Source organism: Nomascus leucogenys, chromosome 16, assembly GCF_006542625.1.
Source record: "Nomascus leucogenys isolate Asia chromosome 16, Asia_NLE_v1, whole genome shotgun sequence".
Taxonomy (NCBI): Eukaryota; Metazoa; Chordata; class Mammalia; order Primates; family Hylobatidae; genus Nomascus; species Nomascus leucogenys.
The window spans coordinates 85,536,809-85,561,594 of NC_044396.1; the positions used below are offsets into that span (position 1 = coordinate 85,536,809).

The 24,786-nt window shown below is 52.7% G+C and overlaps 1 protein-coding gene across 1 annotated transcript; it reads right to left on the reverse strand.

Annotated features, from left to right (window-relative positions):
* Positions 1 to 53: 53 nt before the first annotated feature.
* On the reverse strand, positions 54 to 22,934 carry ST3GAL1 (ST3 beta-galactoside alpha-2,3-sialyltransferase 1). The gene is made up of 7 exons (XM_030795122.1): positions 22,612 to 22,934; positions 22,053 to 22,408; positions 11,133 to 11,329; positions 10,015 to 10,194; positions 8,637 to 8,682; positions 7,098 to 7,217; positions 54 to 5,167 (listed from the first exon to the last, which is right to left on the reverse strand). The coding sequence occupies exons 2-7, from the start codon at positions 22,356 to 22,358 to the stop codon at positions 4,994 to 4,996; spliced, it is 1,023 nt and encodes a 340-aa protein (XP_030650982.1). The 5' UTR covers positions 22,359 to 22,408; positions 22,612 to 22,934; the 3' UTR covers positions 54 to 4,993.
* Between the last annotated feature and the right edge of the window lie 1,852 nt (positions 22,935 to 24,786).

Below are 24,786 nucleotides of genomic sequence, written 5' to 3' on the forward strand. Positions count from 1 at the left end.
GTTGAAGGAGGCGCAAATGCATGACCCTTGGAGAAAAACAACAAACACACCCAAACAATAAAATAGCTCTTTGTTTATTCACTTTGATTTAGATCATTGGAAATATTAAACAATAAATAAAACAGCGGGGGCTGAGGAAAGCAGGATCTTGCTAACGTCATTCGAATGCATCCCAACCAGTGCTCAGCTGCGTAATGACATGGAGAGAGGCGAGGCGGAATAGAAAGCAAATTTGAAAACACCAACAGCCAGACACACAAGACTGCACACGAGAAAAAGTGCTCAAGAAACTTTGGCTTTGAAGGGAATTCAGTGAAGGGAAGCGATAGTGCAGGAGGAAGGGAAGAAACCCAAGATCACCCTAAGGGGCGGGGGGCTGGAGGGGGAGGCCCTGACACAGGCTAGGGTTAAAGCTGACGTCCCACAGCTCAGGACGTACAACCGATGGCAGTTTTGTACTAGGAAGAAGCTGAGTGATGAGGCTTGGTGATGGGATCGCCTGATGGGCTGGGAGGGAGGACCGGAGGTGTAAAGGCGGCTCACCCGCCCGTAGGAAATTCAGTGCTCTTTTGGTAAGAAAAAAAAGTTGGTAATGCCCTGATCCTGACAAGCTGTGAGATGCTGCCTTGCCTGTCTCTGCCTTTTCTTCTAAGTTTTCCTCCTTTTCTTTGCACAGGTGTCAGGTAGCACCCCAGGGGTGCAGGAGCTGGTGTTTTCATGACAAACAAAAATGGGGAGGTTGACTCTATCTCAAAACTGTCTAGCCCAGTCCACAGGGCAGGATAATCCTGATGGCATGTAGCCACATTTGCTGCAAACCAGATGTCTACGATGCATATAATGATACCCTTCTTAGGGGCGAGGACAGATGCTGGTTCCTGATGGCGCATGGCTGGTGTCCAGTCATCTTTAGCCGGGCAGTGGCCCCTCAAGGCTTGGGCTTCCCTGCACAAGGTATTTTTGATCCTAGCCAGGGGAGGGAGAGAGAGTTCTTTTGGTTTCCTTTTTACCTGTTTTCGGGCTACTTCAAAGCAAACATCCCAGTTCCAAATGTTTTTGTGGTTTGAATCCTGGCAAAGAGGCCAGGGTCACATCCAGGTGGGACTGGCCTCTAGCACCACCTTCTGGCCACAGCAGAGAATGGGATTCCATCAAAGCCTCTCAACCAGCCCTTTCCCTAAAGAGTCACCCAGATCTTAACTGCCCTCTCCACCTTCTTTTCTTTTTCCCCCTATTTTACGTTCTATTTTCTCATATCCGGCTTTTCTCTCTAAGCCTAACCAAATGCTTTGCCGAATGATGCTTGGAAAAGCCGGAGTTTTAAAAGGCATTCATCCATTTATGAACTTTCTTCCAGTCCAGGATCCCTGCAGAGAACCAGAGGTTACAAATCTGCCCTGCTTTCTCCCCTAAAAGGTGGCTGAGGGGAGGAGAGGTGCATGTAGCTCCAGCTCTAGCAAATCAGTGCCCTGACTCACTGGGGAGACCCAGGGGGCTGGGATGTTGCTGACACCTCATGGGCCACCTCGTCAGCCCGTCTTTGTGGCTTCAGGTTCAGCTCTGGGTGCTGCAGGCAGGGACCCCTCTGCTCCCTGCCTGAACGCAGGGCCAGTCTCCAAGGAACTCTCTGCAGAGTAGAAAGAGCTGTGGGCTGGGATTCAGGGGCCTGAGGGAGCCCCTGCCACTTCCTGCCCAGAACGAGTGCTCCTTATTCTCCTGCTGACAGCATGCACGTGCCTTTTAGACAAGAGACACACACTCTTGTCTAATTCCCAGCCACCTTCACCCCAGGGATGAATTCCAGTTGGTTTAAGCCAAACTGGTGCACTTAATTCTGGCTGCAACAACTGGATTCCGTTAAGTGCCCATTGCTAAGCCAATGAGACATAAGAGCTATCTGCTGGGCTATGGGAAAGAGAAACGCGGTCTCCTGCACTGGAGGATGTGAGAGGGCCACCCAGGCAGCCTGCGGACAGAGCTCGGTGCTGAGGGAGCACAGGAGAGTCAGACACCTCCATTCTGGTTACACTTTTTCCAGATGCTGAGTGGAGACTCGCTGGGAAAGCCCGCCTCCAGGCAATTTCAACATAGCGCCGGTAACACCCTATTTTTGCTCAAACTCTGACTTGTGCTATCTGTCCCAGACCGTTCACAATTGCCCGTCACTTCCCTCCTTCACACTCCACCAGGAAAAGGCCACACCTCCCTACACAGCAGCAGCCTTTTAGGAAATGTGCTCAACAGGAAAAGTGGTTTTTCTGGTTAAACATCAGTAACTAGAGTCAACAATCGCCGTCCTCTCCCGTGCCCGTCACTCTCCACTCCCCACCCAGCTGCAATGTGGCCTTGATTTTCTCATCAGTAAAATGGGGAAGCTGGATTTGGAGGCTGGAAGAGATCTCGCAGCATGACCATCCTAGTGGGAGGGAGGGAGGCCAGACGGAGGCCAGGCAACCGACCCAGGCAGCATCTGGCTCAGACGCAGACACATCTTCATGTTGAGGGACATATTCTTACACAGCAAAACCCAGAGAAGTCGACTGCTCAGCCTCAGCCTGTCATCCCTGTATAGACTCAGCTTTTAGGAGAAGGGGGAGAGTTGAGGAGATAGCATCGCTCTCTGTATCAGTGTCTGATGATCTGGAGTCTGCCGCTGGGGTCACTCAGCCACTCAACAAACATCTGTTGAGCTTTTCATGTCATATATGGGTGTGAGCTCTGCCCTTCGAGGCTGTATGTTCTGAATGATGACTCAGCGATTTACCAGCCTTTCTCAGAAAAAAAAAAAAAAAGTCTTTAAAGTTTTGGAGGATTTTAAAGCTGAAACAGGTTTTCTGTTTGTTTAACACATTCCCCATTCTGAACCTTTGAGAATCTCATAAAAGCTATGGAACCTCTCTCCAGAAAAATGCTCATGTGCAGAGATTCAAGGAAAAAAACCAAACTTGGCATGCAACTTCCAGGGACTCTTGTGAATGGCCTGAAGCCACCTGTGACCCATAACTGATGTCCCCAAGCTCCTCCCTCCCCGTGTGCAGAGGGGGCTCCCCCGAGCCTGGGAGCACAGGCCCCACGCCTCCGTCACACTCCACCAGGAAAAAGTCACGCCTCCTCAAAGCAGCAGCGGCCTTTTCAGGGATATTTTCAACAAGAAAGTGGTTTTTCTGCTTAAACATTAGTAACTGGAGCCAACAGTCACCGTTCCCCACATTCCTGTCACTCTCCACTCCACACCCAGCAGCAATAAGGTTTCACGGAGTTTTGGAGACTCCTAGCCTGAGAATAAATCCAAGTCCACAGTGAGGAAGAAGGAAGGTTGTGAAGGTTGGGTTGGAACGGGAGGATGCTGAGGACTTTCTACAAACCATCCAAGCCCTCATACCCCCAATATCCCACGTCCGAGGACTCCTACAAACCTTCTTTAAGCCCCCCCCCCCATTTCCCAGCTACTGGGTGAGGCAAGCTTCATTAAAACACCAGGACCACCAACAGAGCCAGGGTGCAAACAATGTCAGTTGAATAAAAAAAAAAAAATCAATAAATAACCAGGAAGGCTAACGAGGAAAAGAGAGTAGCTGGGGAGTAAGAAGATGAGGTATGTGGCAGTCATCATTCCGGGGATGTCCTTGGCCCAGACCCCCAGTGACAGCCCCAAGATGGCCAGCAGGGGCTTGACCCTGAGCTCAGGCCCTCGGGGAAAATGCTGCTGGCAGCCTCCTGTGTGGCTTTGGAGGTTATGGGCACCATATTGAACAGTCTGAGAATGAGAATGTATGTTCCATTCTGACACACTGCTGGGTGGTGTTGAGTATCCTCAGAGCTTTGTTGCAATTCAGGTGCTGGCTCAGGAAACCAGAAAAGATGTTCCCAGCTACGGAGCAAGCAGGGCCGCTGGTGGGGGTCCCTTTTCCCAAATAAGGGCTTTTGTGTCATTTCAGCCAATGCATGCTTTTCTTTCCCAAATACAAAGGCACATGGAAGTGGTCAGATCTGCTCTCGCCATGATTAGAACCACGAGACTGACTACTCAAAGGAACATCTGCTTGGGAAGAGGCATCTGCAGGAGTCGGAAACACGGCGCCAAGTTTGGGGGTTTTTTTCTTTTCTTTTTTTTTTTTTTTTTTTTTTTTCAGAGACAGGGTCTCACTCTGTTGCCCAGGCTGGAATGCAGTGGTGTGATCACAGCTCACTGCAGCCTCGAACTCCTGGGCACAAGAGATCCTCCCTCCTCAGCCTCTCTAGTAGCTGGGGTGACAAGTGTGTGCCACCATGCCTGGCTAATTTTTTTAAATCTTTTATTTTTGTAGAGACAGGAGTCTCACTATGTTGCCCAGGCTGGTCTTGAACTTCTGGGCTCAAGTGATCCTCCCGCCTCGGCCTCCCAAAATGTTCGGATTACAGGTGTGAGCCATGGCACCTGGCCTCAAGTTTCTGTGAAAATCTTTGGGGTAGGAGCCTCTGGTGGCTCCTAAATGAGCTTTGGGAAGATGACAGGGTTACCACGCCAAGTGAGAGGCCAGGCTTCGTGCAAAGAAGGGCAGCATCTCGCCCCGAGCGCCAGCACCGCCTGGCCTGTCTCTGTGCTGGAGATAATCGCCAATCAAGTCTCTGCCCATCTTCCTGGGAAACTGTCCTGTCTCTCAGAATATAGGCGTCTTCTACATTTGTTCCCCAAGCTCGCCCCAGGAGCCAAAATGGTTTTAGTGCGTGGAGGTTGAACATTTCCCAGCATCTCCCCAGCTCTAGGGCAGCAGTGGGGGGACGTTGTCCCCACTCAAGACAGGTTCCGAGACATGCTCTGCCACGCTGGCAGAGCTTAGTGACCTTGCTGAATAGATGCTGCCAATGGCTGGGTGCAAGAGGCTGTGAGCGCTGCCCGGGCACACACCTGGGGCTGCCCCTCCAAGCTCCGGGATGGAATGACTCCGGCAAGATGCTGGGGCTGGAAACGCAGAGGGTGTGACAGTGCGTCCATCCTCAACCCTTCACTGCGTCATCTCCCCTTGAAGATCCGGATTTTATTGATGGAGGCCAAGGTGGCTGTCACGTTAGACTCAAAGTCTGCATCGTGCACCCCCGTCTTGCGAAAAGCCCCCGCGGATGGGTTATTCTCCCAGTAGTGATGCCAGTTCCCTTTGCTGTCTGCCCCGAAGCCATACAAGTCCACCTGTGGGGGCAAAGCAAAGATGAGAACCAGACAGCAGGGCTGCTGGTGGCAACTCTGAGAAAGGAAGCCTGTAGGCGTTCCTGGAATCCCACAGGACCATAAACAGCATTTCCAAGGACTCTGACTAACCCTTCATTAAAACCCTTCTCTATGTTCCTGGAACTCTCAGAGGTTTGGTGAAGCAAATGCAAGTTAAGTAAAACTCAAGTCCAATGCCAGAAGCACCCTGAGAGATTACTGCATGTGGGTGGTCTCAGGGGTCTGGGTCTTACCTCTGCAGCAAGTGCAACCTATTCTCCCAGGATTGAGGAGCTACGGAGGGAAGGAATAGGAAGGAGGGCATGGAATGGAAGACATTGGAAGGAAAGCAGGGCTTTGGGGCCAAGCAAACTGCCCCATATCCCAGCTCTGCCACTCCATGGTGCCCTGGGCATGTGAAATCACTTGTTCGAGCCTCACTTTCTTCATCTGGAAAATGGGTCCAAGAATCACAATTGCAATGAGGCAGAGGGCAGGGCTGATCCCTTTCTTCTCTGCGACCAACATTCATCTGGTCCAGGCGCCCGCAGGGCCACTAGGCCAGGCCTTTCACATACATGACAAACGCTGTGCATTTATTCGGAGCCCAGCACCCTGCTGGCTGTACTGAAGTTCAGGCAGAGCTTGATCAGATGACAGCTGGGCACCTGCTGGGGGAAGCCGACTTGGAGCTTATAGCTTCTTGGAGTCACTGACTGAGTGGTCCTTGTTGGAAATGGGGCTAAATTCAGGGCTCCCACATCACAGAGGAGGGAGGAGCTGATGCCCTGAGAGGTCAGAGGAAGCTCTTTGGAGGAGGTGGCATGTGAGTTGGGTCTTGGAAAATGAGTACAAGATGACCAGAAGGAATTGCATGGAGGGGCTTCCAGGGGGAGGACGTGCTATCTGGGCTGCGGTGTGGAAGATAGATTGGAGGGGTGGGGACAAAGAGGGGACAGGGGACAGCTCCATGCCACATGTGGCTTTCTCAGGAGATGTAACCTGGACATGGGCCTGCTCCAGGGCAGGGACATTAGGGTCAAACAGGTGGAAGCGATGGGAGACAGGGCTCTCAGCAGAACCCCAAGCAAGGGTCCGGGACCAGCTGGCTGGAGGTGGTGGGGGGTGGGGAAATGACAGGGGCACCCACGTTTCTACCTGGGAACACTAGGGCAGGGCTGAGCCTAGGGACCTGCCTGGCAATGCCTCTGACCCTTCCTGGGATTTCCACCAGGCACCAGGCAGTGGGGGGCTGGGGCTGGGCTGGATGAGACAAGAAGGGACACGTGAGGGCCCTGCCTGCACCCAGGCTCAGGGAGGAAGTGGGGGCTGTGTGGCCTGACCTCCTGCTCCTCTTCCTGGGGTGGCAGCAAACCTCTCAGAGCATAAGTGGAAACCCGAACACAGCCTGGTGGACGGCGAAGGACATCGGAAGGGAAATGCATGCTTCTCGAGATCACTGGTTCTCAACCTTGGTAGACAGTGGAACCCCTGGGTGCCTGGCTCCCATTAGTTCTGGTAAAATTGGGCCAGGGTGTGGCCTGGGTGCTGGAACTTAGACCCACAGATGATTCTGAGGAGCAAGTGGGATTGAGAACGATAGCCTTAGACAATTCTCACTATGAGAATCTGCTCCTGTATCCGGAATCTGCTGCTAGATCCCAGCTTCTGCCACCATGGTCGTGGGCACTCGCACAGAATGTGCCAGAACTCTTGCTCCTGAGAACTTCCTCATAGAGCACTGTTACTCACTAAAACACCCTGGGAGACACACGCTGCAAGCCCTGTCATAGAGACAGGGAATCTGAGCTTCCAGAAGAAGCAGGCTAGGACTACCTGCCCTTCCCCTCCCTGGCTTCTCTTGGGAACACAGGATGGTGAGCTCCTTGTGGGCAGGGGGAGGGTGGCATACCTCATCGCAGACATGCATTGAGAAGATGACCGAGAGGATGCCAGTAGATGGGTATCGCCCGTGCCCTTGCAGCCAGTTGTCAAAGACATACTTGATGAAGGCTGGGTGGTAGATCAGGATCTGCGGGGATGGGAAGACATGGCCCTTAGTGAGTTCTGGTGGGCAAAGGACATGGAGCGCCTGTCAGATGTACACACCATTGTGGCCATGGAGGCACAGCCGTGAGCCTGATGGATACCCCTGCACTCGTGGGCTTCCGTGCTCGTAGGAAAGATGGACACTCATCCATACCGCTATGAGACAGAGGTGCTGAGCTAATAAGTGCTATGGAGAGCAATGATGCAGAGGAGGGCCCTACAGGACCATGGGAGGAGGATCGCTGAGCTGACACATAGAAAAATCCAAGGAGGCCAGGGAGTGAGAGGGGAGGCTGCTCAGGAAAAGGGGGCTCCAGGGAATAGCGTGAGGTGGGACCGGACACTGCCAATGAGTGAAGACATCTGCACCAAGCCACCTGATGATGGCTGGAACCATTGCCAATCCTTAAAATGACCTCATGTCCCAGGTTTCCCTCTCCTCATGCTACAGATAAGAAAACTGAAGCCCAGAGCGGCTAAGTGACCTGCCCAATGTCACACAGCCAGCAGTGGCTGAGCTGGGAGGGGGCCAGTATCAGGCCTGGCCTTGGTTCCACCACCCAAAGCCCACCTTGAGGACAATGAAAGGGACTTCTCAGGCAGGAGAGGGCGTGCATGTCCAGAAAGCCAATCTCCAGCCCCTAGGAATGGACTGGAAGGGTGGATTCTGTGGGTCTCTGGTAAACCATTCACCTCTCAGTGTGGCCTCCTACCATCTCTAGGAGGCTGTCCGTTCCACCAACCCCACCCTATAGAGACACGTAAGTGGCTCCTTTCCTGAGGCAGCACAGCCCAATGCAAAGGGCAAGATGCTGGAGGCACGGGGAGTCTTCAATTCTAGCCTTATCCAGAACTAGCTGTGTGTCTCTGGGCAAGTTTCCTGACCTCTCTGAGCCTATCTAAGTTTGATAGAGTATGCAAAAGGCCAGTGTGGTGGGTACCTCACTTCCCTCCTTCTTCTGCCCTTTGCCCATCTCTTGGCCAGCCCCATGCCAGGGGTCTGCTGGGGAAGATGCAGACATGGAAAGAGATGGAGAAGCAGGAGGTGCAGCCTGGCTTTGAGAGTAATTCACAAACCGCAGCAAGCACAGGGGTCCCCAGAGAACGTGTTAAAACCAGAATGCGGGGCGGCCAGTGTTTCTGATTCAGTAGGTTCGAGATGGGCCTGAGGATGTGCACCTGTGACAAACTCCTGGGTGATGCTGCTGGCCCGGGAGACCCCACTTTGAGAATCTCTCCCAGTGTTTGACCTCTTCCCCCAGGGGGATAGCTAAGTGGGAGATGCTACCTCCAGCGGCCTGGGAATCTGGGGGCTGTCTTGCAACTCAATGCCGTACCTTAGAGCAGAGCCTTAGATGAGGAAGCCTGAACTTAGAACAGAGGGGCCGGGGCCTCCACTCACCTTATCCTGTTTCACTCTGATCTTTGCAGGAACTGGGACGTAGGTGCTGCAGTTGGAGAAAGAGAAGCTGGTTTAGGGGGCAGGGGACGGGCCCAGGAACCTGGGCACGCAGTTCTGGGGGTAGTGGCTAGAGAATGAAGCAGGCGTAGCCTCTCCTGCCCCCTACACCTTCCCTCAGGGGCCCCCACCTCCCTACCCCAGCCAGGTTTCTGCCCACAGCAACCCCCGATAGACAGCAGAGGGCGGCCTTTCCTAATTTGAGGGCATTCTTCTGGGTTTTGGCCCCTATTCCCCAAAAAGGTGAGGAGGACTTGCTTCAAGCACAGCCTTAAGGAGTGGAGTGGGGCCGTGGTGCCTCCACCTCTCAGGGCCAGAGCACCCTTGCCCAGCTGCTGGGGAACTGGCTGGTGAGGCCCACGGCTGCCCCTTTCTCACCTGGGCAGTTGCATGCCCCCGAGTGCAAAGGTGCCAAAGCTGGTCCTACGGGTGCGATTCCTGCTCCCGGAGAGACTGCAGCTGAGCCACACCTGGACCTGGCTCCCACCCCACCCCACCCCACCCCGGTCTGCCTCCCTCACTCCCGGTCTCCTGAGGGCACAGGACTGAGAGCACAGCCCCACCGTCTCGTGCACCCACATCCCAGGACTGGCTCTGTTCCTAGAAAACCTGGCCGAAGACAAGACGGCTGGTGGAAATCTGGACATCAAAGCACTTCCCTTCAGTAAGGGTCAGATGAGAGCATAGGCTCTGTGTCGAGTTCGACCCTGGGCAAGGTGCTTGGCTGAGCTCCAGGGTCCTCACTGGGAGAAGGAGCTAATGATAATGACTATTGTGAGGATTCATTGAGATAATATGTGCCAAGTGCCACGTGCGGTGCCTGCTCAGGAAACTAGGCTCCTGATTGTCAGGGAAGCCACAGCCGCCTTGCTCAGCACTGCCTGCTCCGGGGTGGGGGGTGTGCCCAGGCTGCACCTGCACTCCTCACTCCTCATTTCTTAGGAACCCTCACCCCGCCAGGCTCACATAACTTTGAAAAGCAAGGTGTTGTTATTTGTCAGGCTGCACTTCAGAAATAAAGGGAGGCTGAACTCACATGGGCCGACCCTTTCTAGAGGTGGCCCCTTCCCGAAGAGTCTCCAGGGTGCGTGGAGGTCCCTTCAGGAATTGTTAGCAAGACGACACTAAAGCTTGTGGTTTGTTAAGTCACAGGGAGAGAAGAGTTGGAGTAGTCGGGGAGGCGGCCCCGGGAACTGGGCCAGAGGAGGCTGGGGGAGGGGAGGCACCCCGGTGGAGGCACAGCAGGACCACAGCAGGGCCGGGGGACAGGGTGCCACTGCAGGGGGCAGAGCAGTGAGGCGGGGCCACAGGAGGGACTCACTGGTAAATGGTGCCTGTGGTGGTGGCGCTCACCACCCACTCCAAGTCGATGGTCTTGAAGGGCACCAGGATCATGCTGACATTATCTCCCACCTCCCGGAAGCTCTCAGGGTACACCAGATGGTGGGTGGTCTTGGTCCCAACATCAGCCTCAAACCCTGCCGTGGGCGCCTTGTTCATCCTGGGAGAGAAGGGGAGAAAGCTGAGTCTCGTAGCATGGGCACCTGTTCTCAGAGAGCCAGAGTGCTCCGAGAGAGTGAGCGTCCAGTGTGACTTCAGGGGTGTCACCTGCCTTCCCCGGGCCTCCTTCTCCTCGTCTGTAAAATAGAGACAATGAAGACACAGCTGGAAGGCTTCTGCTATTTTTCTCTCTTTCATGACCTCAAGGGAGACTAGCCATCACCACTGCTGTCCGCCTGTCACAGACAATCTCATCCAAAGGGTATTTCCACAGCCCTTTTATTGCAGTCAAGGAAACCTGACTCTGATCCTTACCATGGACGTTCCCACGGGACACCTGGTACACTGAGCTCCGAGAGGCAGGTAAGTGGTCTAAGGACTAAAGTCAGGAATCACAGACAGGAAAGACTATTCTAGAAGGCTGCTGGGGATGGCCAGCCCCCACCCCTGCACTTCCCAGCATGGAGCACTTATGAGTGGTGTGGTGGGAATGGCAAGAGACCCAGGACAGACTTGGGGCATCTTCCTGAAATATCTATTTCACCTGGCAACGGGGGAAAATATATTTTACATAAAAGATGTGGTTTTATTATGGTCTAGATTACAAAACAGGGATGAATTTTAAAGATAAGAGTCCTCACATTAGTTTTGCCCTCTCCCCAGGCCTCCATGTGCCACGCTCCCAACAACAGGGGACCTCCCGTGTGTGGCTTCCTCTCTGCACGCAGAGGCCCTTCTAGTCCATTCCCATCCTGCAATGATGCAGAGATGGGGAAGCTGAGGCCCAGGGGGTACAGTGTGGAGCCTGGGGTCCCTGGATAAGTATAGAGACACCAGGACTGAATCTTGACTTCCTGAGCCTAAGCCAAGACACTTCCTACAGCTCCAAGGGGCCTCTGGGTGCAGCATGGTGGGCTTGGGAGAGGGTCTGGCACTCACCTGAGCACAAAGTCGTGACTGTCTATCTCAGGCCCATAAGAAGACCCCCTCAGGTTGCCCGAGTTGCCCACAACGGCGCAGCGCCGACAGCCCCCCATCTGCTTCTCCAGCGTGGGGTCCACGTTCCCAGGCACCACTCTGAACAGTTCCTTGATGGTGTCGTTGAAGTTATTGGGGGTCTTCTCCCGCTGGAGCCTCTGTGGGCAGAGGACAGAAGGGGTCAGCCCGGCTTTGTGGCTCCAGCTTCCTGGCAGCAGAGCCCCTGAGCTACCTGCTGTTGTTTACTGGGGCCTCCTGTTCACCCTTCTCTCTGCTGGGCCCCTGGAGATGGAGGCGGCTCACACACAGACACCTCCACTTCCTCCTTCAAGGAGACTAAGGGTTACTCAGGAAGTGAAGAGATCATTCATTATTCTGCAAGTGTTTACTGAGCACCTACTATGTGCCACGCATTGCTGAAGCCGCTTGGGTGATCCAGCCACACCTGGCCTCAAAGGCCCCTCCCACTCCACATGTCATCAGCGTTTCTCCAACCTGCTCCTCCCTGGGGGCTCCCCTCTCTCTGAAAGGCCCTCCATCCCCCTACGTGTCACCACTTGAAAGAGAGAAAAATAGCAGAAGGCTTCTAGCTGTGTGTTACTCCCACCCTGCTCAGATACCGGGGCCCAGGGGCTGCGTGCTCCCACTCAAGCCTTAACAAGAAGAGCAAGGAGTAGGTGGAAATGCCAGTTCTCCAGCCCCGGCCAGGGAAGGGGGACAGAGCAGTAGGGACGTCTGCCATCTCTCCTGCCTGACCCTCAGTTCCCCCGGCCCCAGGACTGCTGGGCTCCAACCAGATTGAAGAATCAGCAGTTTGCTGGACACACAAGGCCTCTGCGATCTGCCTAGCAAATTGTTTTCATCTTTTAAGACCTAGCCTGGGCCAGGTGCGGTGGCTCACACCTGTAATCCCAGCACTTTGGGAGACCAAGGCAGGTGGATCACAAAGTCAGGAGTTTGAGACCAGCCTGGCCAATATGGTGAAACCCCATCTCTATTAAAAATACAAAAAAGCCAGGCATGGTGGCAGGCGCCTGTAGTCCCAGCTACTTGGGAGGCTGAGGCGGGAGAATTGCTTGAACCTGGAAGGCGGAGGTTGCAGTGAGCCAAGATTGCACCACTGCACTCCAGGCCTGGGTGACAGAGCGAGACTCCAACTCAAAAAAAAAAAAAAAAAAAAAAAAGACCTAGCTCGAGGGTCAGCTGCTCGCAGATTGAATGCTAGTTTTATTCCCAGGGTGACTAAATATCCTTATTTGCCCAGGTTAAGGGGTTTCCCTAGATGCAGGACTCTCAGTGCTAAAACCAGGATGAGTTGGTTTCACTATTGGCCCCCGGTGGTTTCACTATTGGCCCCCACTGCACCCCCAGGCCCGCCCACCACCTCAGGTGGAGCTCTGGCCACACCGTGTAGTGATGCCTGTTGGTGCCTCAGCCTTCCTCACTCGTGGTAAACCCTGGAGAGATTTCATAAAAGTGTTGCATCTGACCCTGTCCCCATGCCACAGGGCTGTGTCATTTCACTGTGGGTGAGGTAGGATGCTCTGAGGCCAGAGAGGTAAGCAACTCATCCCAAATACAAACCAGGATTTGAATCCAGGCTTCTAGAAACCCACCAGCAGGTTTCTCCCACAACACAACGCTGACTCTGGCTCTTGGAATCTTGGCCTTTGGAAAGCCCAGATCTTGGTTTTTGGGGTAGGGGTGATAAGCTGTGGGGTGGTTTCCATCGGCTACTCCAGGCCCCAGGGGCAAGGAGTGGCTGGGAGAGGAAGGAGTGACCAGCAGTGGCTTTGGCCACTGTCCAGAAGATGAGTGACCTGGGCATATGTAGGGAGATCCCGGGGCACCCAGTCCCCACTGCAATGGAAGGAATCGGATGCCCCAAGGGGAGAAACACAAGCAGAACCAGATTGCTCTTCCAGTTACACCCAGGCAGCCTCTCCTCTGGCTTAAGACTATTAGACACGTCATGGGGAGCAATACGATCTGGACCACACTTCACACCCACTGCTACAGTTATCATAAGTAAAAGTGCAAAACATCGAGTCGGTGAGGATGTGGAGAGAACGGAACTCGTGCATTGCTGGTGGGGATGTAAAACCGTGCAACCGAGGTAAAAACCAGGTGGTTTTTCAAAAGGTTAAACAGAACAACCATGTGGCCTACCAGCTCTACTCTTACGTATATACCCCCAGAAATTGAAAACAGGGTCTCAAGCAGATATTGGTGTACCCATATTCAAAGCAGCATTATTCATAATAGATAAAAGGTGGCAGCAACCCAGTCTCCAGCAATGGATGAATAAACAAACATAATATGTTCCAGACATATGATGGGATATTATTTAGCTATAAAAAGAAAATTTTGAAATCGGTTACAACATGGATGGACCTGGAAAATACTATTACGATTAGCGAAAGAAGCCAGACACAGAAGGATAAATATTATATGATTCCACTTACATGAGGTACCTAGAGTAGTCAAATTCATAGAGACAGAGAGTGGCAGCGTGGCTGTCAGGGGCTGGGAGGAGGAGGAAGTAAGGGGAAGTTACTGTTTAATGGGGACAGAGTTTTTGCTTCGGATGACAAAAATCTGCTAGTTATGGTTATAGATAGTGGTGATGGTTACACACACTGTGGATATATTTAATGCTACTGAACTGTACACATACAAGTGGTTAAAATGATAAATATTATGAATATGTTGTCCCACATGCAAATGTGATATCCAGATAAAATGCCCGATTCTGATGGGATCGCCCAGGGCGGCTCCATGATCCTGAATATGCGGAACCCCCCCAGGGGCTTGCTAAGGCACAGATCCCACTCAATAGGTTTAAGCTGGCCCTGAAATCCTGCATTTCTAACAGACTCCCGGGCGATGCTGCTGCCAGGGCTGGTGGGGCGACCACACTCTGAGAGCCCCAAGGTAGGGGACCACAGCCAGACTCCCCTGAAGGAACCTCCACGGAGGTCTCCAACCAGCAAGGGCTGCCGTGCCCCTTAGGCTTGTGAAGATGTGCCCAGGCCCAGGGGGTGGCCTTCCATCATGCCGCTACTTTGATTTGGGAGGCTGGCACCGTGTATCCATCATGCAGTGACATTTACTGAGTGTCTACTGGGTGCCACAGAGGCCTGAGAAGCCAGGACTCAAGGTCGGCCATGGACGTGTGTGGAGAGTATGCTGCCTGCTTCACACAGCACCACATCATCTCACTGGACTCTTACTGACTTACTTTTCTTTAATGACTCATTTAAGAAAAATAAATCGATTGATTGATTTGAGATGGAGTCTCACTCTATCGCCCAGGCTGGAATGCAGTGGTACGATCTCGGCTCACTGCAACCTCCACGTCCTGGGTTCAAGGGATTCTCCTGCCTTAGCCTCCCAAGCAGCTGGGATTACAGGTGCGCACCACTGTGCCTGGCTAATTCTTGTGTTCTTAGTAGAGACAGGGTTTCACCATGTTGGCCAGGCTGGTCTCGAACTCCTGACCTCAGGTGATGCACCCGCCTCAGCCTCCCAAAGTGTTGGGATTATAGGTGTGAGCCACCATGCCTGGCCAAAAAATAAAAATAAATTTATTAGAAAGGAAACCTCTTATCTCTACCACAAGTAGAAAGCAAGAATTACCTGGCAGAAGGAAAATGGTAGTTGTACAATGCAATGAAAACAAAACTACTGTATTCGGTTCCAGCTCTACCCTGCTGCCTGCCCAGGGGCAAACTCTCCTCTCCCTTAGAACAAGGCTGACAAGCGCTGACAAGGTGCAAAGTAAGACACCAGGCCAAACTGAAGCCCCAGCACTGCAGAGACAGGTGGGAAGGAGGGACGGCAGGAATGACCTCTGGGTTCTGTGATGCGACTTTCTCTAGTGCCCTGCCTCACCTAACATCACAAGCCCCACACTTTAGAAATCTCAGATCCGTTCCAATCTTTCACTGGCAAAAGGGGAAACGGAGGCCTAGGCCCTGGAAAGGGTTCACTTGAGGTCACAGAGTGAGTGCAGGGCCAGGTAGAGCTCAGATGGGAAACTGGCTCTTTCTCTAGATTATCATAGTAAGTCCTCCCCACACCAGCTGAGATGGAGCAGGCAGGTTACTCCATGTGGCGTCACTGTTTTGGGAAAGAAATATTCTGGTTTTCTCTGCATTTTGTCGGTGACAATAAAAGAACGGCAGTGCTGGCTGGGCACGGTGGCTCACGCCTGTAACACTTTGGGAGGCCAAGGCAGGCGGGTCACCTTAGGTCAGGAGTTCGAGACCAGCCTGACCAACATGGAGAAACCTGGTCTCTACTAAAAATACAAAATTAGCTGGGCGTGATGGTGCATGCCTGAAATCTCAGCTACTCGGGAGGCTGAGGCAGGAGAATCACTTGAACCCGGGAGGCAGAGGTCGTGGTGAGCCAAGATCGCGCCATTGCACTCCAGCCTGGGCAACAAGAGCGAAACTCCATGTCAAAAAACAAAACAAAACAAAACAAAAGTATGACAGTGCTACTGATATGAACACAGGACAGAGTGTTTGGAGGTTCAGGGACACGCCCTCCCCAGCCTTCCTGACTAGTTTCCAAGTATATGTCTCTGTATACAATCATCGCTCAATCAATGCCTGCCGCCTGGTGGCCTGAGCTCCTTGGAGAAGCACGGGGCCTTGGGTCGGCTTCCCTGGAAGCAGAGGCTGGGGCACCGATGCAGGTGTCCATGGTGGGTGCTGTCTGGAGAGGGACGAGGAGCAAGGCAGGAGAAGGAAGGGGAGGTCTCCATGAAGTCAAGCACTGCAGGCCGGGGGAGAGGGTGGGCGAGGCAAGTGAGGAGTCGGGCAAGTGGGATAAGGAAGCCCACTCATGCCCAGGGGCACGGCCCGAGAGCAGGCATCTCCTTGAAGCTGGAGCCCTGGGTGCCTCACCTCACCCTGCACTCGGGCATGAGACACAGGAACTCTGGAGCATGCGCTGTGGCAGTTTGTCCTGTCTTGAGGCACGATGGCTGGAAGTCGTCCCTATCCACAGGCCACACCCGTCCTGAGAGTGTTGGGAAGAGGTACTCGCACTCCCTTCCCACCCTCCTTCCTCCTTCCATGGCCAATGAATGATGCACCGCCTTCTGAGCAGCCTCCCTTGGACCCTGGAAATATCAGTCTCTGGCCTTCCACACATGGCTGGCACCACTGGGGCCTCACCACAGGCCTCGTTCCAATCCCCAGCTGCTGCTGGTTTCCCTGGCCCCTTTGGCATTCAAGCAGCAGACACAAGCATGCTAGGTAGTACAGGCTCAAGATATGTCCATTGAATAAGTGAATGACAACTGCTAAAGCTAACACACATTCATTCATTCAACTCATCACAACTGAGCCCCTACCACATCCCTGGTGCTGTGTGGAGTGGACAGGTTAGCGCAGGGACAGGCAGTGCTTAGAAACCGCTCGTGCAGGACTCAGATGGCTCACCCTGAGCAGAAGCGCATGTTCTATGGTTGCTCTATGCAGGGCCCTGTGCTGAGAACCTGATAGGCAGCTTCTCACTGAGTTTCTATAATGGTTGTATGAGAAAGGTGATCTTAGAGACCCATTTTACAGGCGAGGAAACTGAGGCTTACAGAGGTGAAGTGAGTTTTCCAGGACCAAGACAGTTTGAATATCCTGGGCCTGACTCCAGATCATGTCCTTTAACTAGAAGGGGATCTGACTGTGCCCTTTGACAGTGGGTGAACTGGTAAGTGCAAAGTGAGGACAATGAGATACCTACACCCTCCTGGCGGTGGGGTGGTAAGGTCAAGGCAGTGGTACCTGGAAAGCTGGGCCCAGGACCTGGCCAGAGTTGGTGCTAGGTGCCGAGTGGACAGTATGATGGTATTATTTTGCATTTGGGCACTGGGCATGGACGTCTGGGATGGGAAGATGCCTTAGGAGGGCAGGGGATGGAAATCAGGGGAGGGTTGCACTCTTTCTGTTCCTTGAGAATGTTCCCTGAGTATCACAGAACGGTTTCCCAAGTTGGGGACAAGTAGAGAAGGCAGAGTCAGCATTTGACATGGCTTGTCTCTGAATTGGACATGGGGACTGGGGAAGAAGGAATCCCTGTTCCTGGGTGTCTGGGACAGAGACCCGAGGAGAGGGTCACAGGGGTCAGTAGTTCCAGCCTGGGATGGTGGTGCAGTCTCTTCACTTGCAGGGCATGGGGCTGATTTGTAAACTCAACTCAACTCAACTCAACTCAACTCAACTCAACTCAACTCAACTCAACTCAATTTAACTCAACTCGAGGCAACTCAACTAAAAGAGTGAGCCCGGGTGACTGCTCCTGTGTCCCTGTTCCTGCCAGGGCTGGGATGAGCTGGAATTGTGATGCCCACTTGACTGATTAGGACTATGAAGCTCAGGGCAGGACGGGAGCTCAGGACCTCACATTCTCACCTAAGATTCTTCCAGCCCCCTCAACAGTACGGGGGAAACCGCCCCCATGATTAATTATCTCCCACCGGGTCCCTCCCACAACATGTGGGAATTGTGGGAGCTACAATTCAAGATGAGATTTGGGTGAGGACACAGCCAAACCGTATCAGGACCCAGGTCCCGTTCCATTCATGAAATGGTCCTGCCTGCAGGGGGGCCTTTAAGCAGAGCAATGGCGCAGCCTGGAATTCCCAGGATGGCTTTGATGTCAAATATTCCATGCCTGTATCCTGATTCTTTATTCAAAGCATGTGGTTTCTGTATTATCTGTGCATTTTTTAGAACCCCAAAGCTCTAATGCCCTGCTCCTTTCTGTTGATTTCCAGAGGGTGAAGCCCCATTCCTTCCAAGTGGCTACCCTGGGATCAGCCACCAGAGGCTAAACTTCAGAAAAAGACTGCAGAGAAGGGCTGCAGGTAGGGCAAGACATCTGGTAAATGGGAAACAACTAAGTAGAAATATATTCAGCCTTAATTAGTACTGAAAAAAAAAAAAACAACAAAAAACCTAAGTTCAGTATTACTTGCCCATTAAACCAACAAAAATAAATACAATTGTTAAAACTAATGTTTGCAGGGTGGTAGAGAATCTGGTGAAGTAACTTATTTCTTCCATGTAACACGAAGGAACCTGAGACTCAGTGAGATGAAGAGCTTCTTCAAAGTTACTCCTGATGGGACCTACAAACTCTGAGACAAAACCTAGGAATGCTGATGCCAGGCCCCAGTTCCTAAGTCTACATTATAGCCTGTATTCTTTGAAGACACATGGGTTATATCCAGAAGCTGATGTTTTTCCCTTATGCCTTTTTAACCCTCCTGGGCGACACCAGCCTAAGAGTTTTAGAAACCACCCTCCCCAAGAAGAAAGATCGATACTGTCTTGATGATGCTCTCTAATAACAGTTTTTAATACGGTATTTCCAGAGGCTGGATTTGATGTTCTCTTTTGCAAAAGTCACCTAACTTTTCTGAGTTTCAGTTTCCTTATCTGTAAAATGAAGACAAAGGCCCCCAAGTTTCTCCTTTACCTGCTGATATGTAAGGTCCCTTCCTGTTTGATTTATATCCAGGCTGTGTAGCACCCTGTGGGTCCCAAAAGGCCTTTGCAAACAGAATCCCATGGTGACACTGAGTATCACAGACTCCACGCTCTAAAGAGGAAGTTTGTACTTAATGTGGTCCCAGCAACTGCTGCTACAGGGGGAATCAGATCCAGAGAGGAGATGGGATGTGTGTGAAGCCACCTCTGCCATCAATGTGTCATTTTCCCAACCCTGCTAGTTCTCAAGGGAGGGCAACTTTGTGCATGCATGTGCACCAACACACACGCACACCCCACCTGGGACACCTGACAATGTCTGGAGACCTTCTGGCTATCGCAGCTAGGGATGGGGCACTCCTAGCATTTAGTAGGTAGAGGCCAGTGATGCTGCTAAACATCCTGCAATGCACGGGGCAGCCCTTGTGACTAAGGCTGATCCTGCCTCACAAGTACATAGTGCCGAGGCTGAGAGCAGACCCTAACCCTTACCAGGCCTGGCTCACCACTTCCTTCCCTAGACCCTTGGATCTTTGAAAGGGAAAAGACCCTACCTGCCCGGTTCTCTGTCACCTCCCCAGAGCCCACCCCAGGACCAGCACACAGTGGCGCTCAACACAGATTAGCAAACCAGGACTCAGCCAGGTCTTCGGAAGCATAGCCCAGGGCTTTCGACCCTTCTAAGTTTCACGCATGTTTTCTGTACACTTCCAATAGACCTTCCTCCAGAATCTACCTGGATAACCTCTCTGAATCCTTCATGATGAGCCTGGCCATCACCTCCTGTGGGAAGCCTTCTGTGATAACCCCAGGCTCCAAGGGGAGTTGGACGTGAAGGCCATCGCTCCTGCGCCCACTTCCTGCGCAGCACCTATCATCCTGGCTTGAGTTTGTCTGTTTTCCCTTCTCTCCCCATCACTCCTGCAACCCAAGAAAGGAAAGACTCTATCTTTTCCATCTCAATGTAGTGATGCTTAGCATATAGTAGGTGCTCAATAAATAAGAAATGAACACATATATCTTGCTCTTCTGCGATCTATTTTGCATTTAACAATGGGAATGACCTTTCAAATGATAAGATCAGATGAAACCCCCTGACAAAAATTCTACAGTGACTTCCTGTTGCACTTACAAGAAATCCCAGAGTCCTCCCCTGGGTCTTGCTGACTCTCAGGCCTCGTCTCACTGCACCTCCCCTGATTTACAGCCCCCAGCCATGCGGAGCTCCTCTACTCCCCAATACATCCAGCAGAGGCCACCCTCGGGCTCCTGCACCCGCTGTCCCAGACACCTGCAGTGCACGGTCCTGCTCTTCTCATGGCCGCTGCCTTCTCTGCCTGTGGGTCTCAACTTGAGTCCTGCTGTCTGAGAGACCTCCCTGGTGACCCCATTTACGGAAGCCCCCTCTAAGTTTCTATGATAAACCTCATTGGATCTGTCTTCAGAGCACTTCTGTGTGAGCCTACCTTGTTTATTTTTTATCTTCCCCTCCTAGCCAGAATACAATTCCATGAGATAAGGATCTCTCTCTCTTTTGCATTTCAATGCTGTAGTGGGTGAAATAGTGGCTCCCAGAAAGATATGTTCATCTGTGAGCATGACATTTGGAAAAAGGGCTTCTGCGGGTGAAATTGTGGAGGATCTCTGCATGAGATCATCCTGGATTAGGGTGGGCCCTAAACCTGATGACAGGTGTCCTCATAAGAAAAGGAGAGGGACATGTGAGACATAAAGGGACACAGGGAGGAAGGCCCTGTGGAAGTGGAGGCAGAGGCTGGACTGTTGCAGCTCTGGGCCTAGGAACACCCAGCACTGCCGGCAGCCGGCAGGAGCCAGGGGCGGGCCTGGGGCGGCTTCCCCCTCAGAGCCTCCAGGAGGAGCCAAGTCTGCCCATAATTTGTTTCAGACTTCTGGCCTCCAGAGCTGCGAGAGGATGCACTTTTGGTGTTTTGAGCCATGAATTGTGCAGAAATTTGTTATGGCAGCCACAGGAAACTAAAGCCGTGCTTCCTGCTATGACTTAGATATAATAGATCCTCAATAAATAGTGTGGGACAATAATCTGAATCCTACTAACTGCCTGGCAGGGCCCCAGGTGTACACAGGGACTGAGCATTTAACTCTGGGAGCATCTGACTCTCATTACCAGACCCCTACCCTCAGCCCAGACTCCCACTTTCAGCCCAGGCCTCCCACTGTCATCCAGATCCCCACTCTCAGCCCAGACCCCACTCTCAGTCCACACCCCAACTCTCAGCCCAGACCCCACTCTCAGTCCACACCCCAACTCTCAGCCCAGACCCCGCTCTCAGTCCACACCCCGACTCTTAGCCCAGACCCCGCTCTCAGTCCACACCCCGACTCTCAGCCCAGACCCCGCTCTCAGTCCACACCCCGACTCTCAGCCCAGACCCCGCTCTCAGTCCACACCCCGACTCGCAGCCCAGACCCCGCTCTCAGTCCACACCCCGACTCTCAGCCCAGACCCCGTGCTCAGTCCACACCCCGACTCTCAGCCCAGACCCCGCTCTCAGTCCACACCCCGACTCACAGCCCAGACCCCGTGCTCAGTCCACACCCCGACTCACAGCCCAGACCCCGTGCTCAGTCCACACCCCAACTCTCAGCCCAGACCCCGCTCTCAGTCCACACCCCAACTCTCAGCCCAGACCCCGCTCTCAGTCCACACCCCGACTCTCAGCCCAGACCCCATGCTCAGTCCACACCCCGACTCTCAGCCCAGACCCCGCTCTAAGTCCACACCCCGACTCTCAGTCCACACCCCGACTCTCAGCCCAGACCCCGCTCTCAGTCCACACCCCGACTCTCAGCCCAGACCCCGCGCTCAGTCCACACCCCGACTCTCAGCCCAGACCCCGCTCTCAGTCCACACCCCGACTCTCAGCCCAGACCCCACGCTCAGTCCACACCCCGACTCTCAGCCCAGATCCCGTGCTCAGTCCACACCCCGACTCTCAGCCCAGACCCCGCTCTCAGTCCACACCCCGACTCACAGCCCAGACCCCGCGCTCAGTCCACACCCCGACTCACAGCCCAGACCCCGCGCTCAGTCCACACCCCAACTCTCAGCCCAGACCCCGCTCTCAGTCCACACCCCGACTCTCAGCCCAGACCCCGCTCTCAGTCCACACCCCGACTCTCAGTCCAGACCCCGCGCTCAGTCCACACCCCGACTCTCAGCCCAGACCCCGCTCTCAGTCCACACCCCGACTCTCAGCCCAGACCCCGCGCTCAGTCCACACCCCGACTCTCAGCCCAGACCCCGCGCTCAGTCCACACCCCGACTCTCAGCCCAGACCCCGCGCTCAGTCCACACCCCAACTCTCAGCCCAGACCCCGCGCCCAGGCAGCATCTCACCAGCCACCATTGGTAGGTGTCGTCCTCCAAGAGTGCGTTCTGGGCAGTCAGCAGCGGCTGCATGGTCTGGTTGAACCTCTCGTCAAACCAGGCCGAGAGCTGGCGCTGCCCGATGCAGTGGGTGCAGGTGCAAGGCCTGTGCTTGATAAACCTCTTGAAGTTCTCGGAGAGCCCCAGGACCATCTGCTTAGGGAGCCAGGTGGTGGGCACCATGGTGTGGGAGTAGTTTAGGAAGAAGGAGGTGCCCAAGATGAAGAACACGGCGAAGGTGAGCACTTTCAGGCTCCTCTTCCGCAGGGTCACCATCTTCGCAGTCCTGATGGTGGCCTCCCACGATGGGTAGCAGGAACTCCCTCCTAAGAGAGGAGAAAAACGGAAGAAAAATCCCAGAGGTGGAGGCTCAATTAGAAGGGATGGCGGGAATTCCAAGGGAGGACACAAGGGCCGCTAAGCTCGATTTCACTCCCACTGGGGGATGACCCCCAACTGTGTCCCAGACACCACTGTGTGGTAGACCAAGGCCATTCGTGGCATGTTGGCTTTGCTTGCATATATTTACCTTTTCAGAAAATAAAGTAGCCTATTCTTCTTCAATCCTTAAAGAGCTGATAATGTCTCTTCATCAAGCTTTAACCAGCGATTTCCTTTCCCATCCAGAGAAGATAAGGGGTCATTAATCTCTGTGACAGTCCAGGGTCCCTCAGGAGCGAGGACCTCGAAGAAAGGGTCTTGGTATAGCTGGGAGGGAAGCTGTCTCTGCCGTCCTCCTCCAACTGTGGTTTCTGATGATCCTTAATTAGGGCCTTTTCTTTCCCATCCTGTTGCCAGGGACATGGTGGGTATGCAACCAGCTTGATGAAGGCACAGAAGGTTGTCTGTCATCTGCAAAGAAAAGGAGGAAGAAAATAGGGTGAGATTCTGTGATCCTGCTATAAAAAATGTTTCTCTCCACATCTCCACCAGGATGTATTCCGTGGTCTTCCTTCTGGTGTCATGCCAACCTGGCAGGTGGCTCTGGATGGTTTATCTACCTTTGTGAGCCTCAGTGCGTGCATACAATGGATGTTATCATCTATTTGCAAGGTTATTATGGGATGCAGAAGGTGTCCCCTCCATGTTTCCAACAAGAACCTAGCACACTGACACACTCCACAAACATTTGTCAAAGAGCTCTTGATGCATGTAGGTACAATATACACAGGGATTGTTAAATGCATGTTATTTGCCTTTCTCTCTACTTCATTCTCTTCCAGATTTTGGATTTCGGCAACAAGCACAACAACAATGGTATGCTTAGAGAGTGGCCCAGGGTTCCTTTTACCTGGGCATTCAAGCTCTGCCAATTGGCCTCAGTTCCATAAAAAGGGGCCAGGTTCAAATTGTGATTTCCCAGCTGTGGAGCCTTGGGAAAGTTATTCAACCTTCCTGACCCTCAGTTTCTTCTTCTGCAACACCTACTTATAGAATGGTTATGAAGATAACACCCCTACTTATAGAATGGTTATGAAGATAAGATAAAATGATGTATGCTGGGCTTCTGGTATCTATTAGGCCATTGCTGAACTTTAATTTTCCTTCTTCAACATGTGAATGAATCAATATTCTCTGATGATCCACTAAGAGCTGAGAGGATGAGATATTCATGCATACGTATCTCTTCAGATAATCCTCAGAATATACTGCCAGCTAGATACTAGTTTCTCTTTTTGTCTTGGAAGAAACTGAGACTCAAAGAGCTTAGATGACTTGCCTAAGGAAAGGAAGGTGCAGGATCTGAGTCCAAATCCACAGTCCTCTGATTCCTTGCATCTGGAGGGGTTCAGGGACCAGGAACAGGGGGTTGGGGGGCTCTACCCTGGAGCAGACACCTGTCTTGTTAACTGGTCTTCAGATTACTATGGCTGGAGGGATATAGAGCAAGGGGGCAGTATTCTTTTGAAGAAGGCAAATGGGTACCTCTCAAATGCCCATTGGAGACCCCCTGGCTCTCACCGACACCTTGGGATTTCTGTATGGTACAACTGTGGTTACACCTCTGCCCTGGAACATGGTCTGTTTGGTCTTTGCTTGGAATGCTGAAGAATGGAAGGAATCTGATCGATTCCTCCCCATCCTCAAGGTGTAGATCGTCAATAAGCAGGGTATATTTTTTTCCAGGAAAATTTGAGTTGAAAGGAGATTGATCACCTTTTGGTAGAAAGGGGGGCAGCTCCAAAACTATATTAAATCCACAGTGCCTTTCTGGAGACATCCAGGGCCCAAGATGCATAGGGTGCAATCCTCTACAGCTTCCAGAACTAGAAGCCCAATGTATGGAGGACAAGGTCTGAGCTCTGCAGCTCAGTTGGCAACGTCATTTCTATCCGGCCTCTGCTCCAATTTTCACTTTTCATGACAACCTAGATTTTGTTTATAACCTAGTGGTGTCCACAGGTATCCCATCCAATTCTCTCCCCACCTGCCCCCATCAAGGAGCAGCTCTGTAATTTAAGTAAGAATAACTTCTGCATCATCACAGGTAGGCTCACAATTCACTTGACTGGTAGAGGGTTCCCACCTCTTACCCCAGTAATTGATCCAGGGATGGGCATGTGCCTTAATTCATCCAGCCAAGCTTCTGTAGGGAGGGAAGAAACTTTCTTTTGCTCTGGCTAACTTGTTGTTGACACGTGGAACATCCTGCTGGCTATTTTGCTAGCGTGTGTAGAAGAGACCAGAGCTGAACAACCCAAAC

Bases quoted from the DNA above. Each gene is read 5' to 3' on its own strand.
- ST3GAL1 (XM_030795122.1), bottom strand. From the start codon at position 22,358: ATGGTGACCCTGCGGAAGAGGAGCCTGAAAGTGCTCACCTTCGCCGTG. The intron at 10,195-11,132 runs GTGAGTGCCAGA...CTTCTCTCCCAG, and splicing joins AGTCACGACTTTGTGCTCAG to GATGAACAAGGCGCCCACGG. The intron at 7,218-8,636 runs GTGAGTGGAGGC...CCATCCCCGCAG, and splicing joins TCAGAGTGAAACAGGATAAG to ATCCTGATCTACCACCCAGC.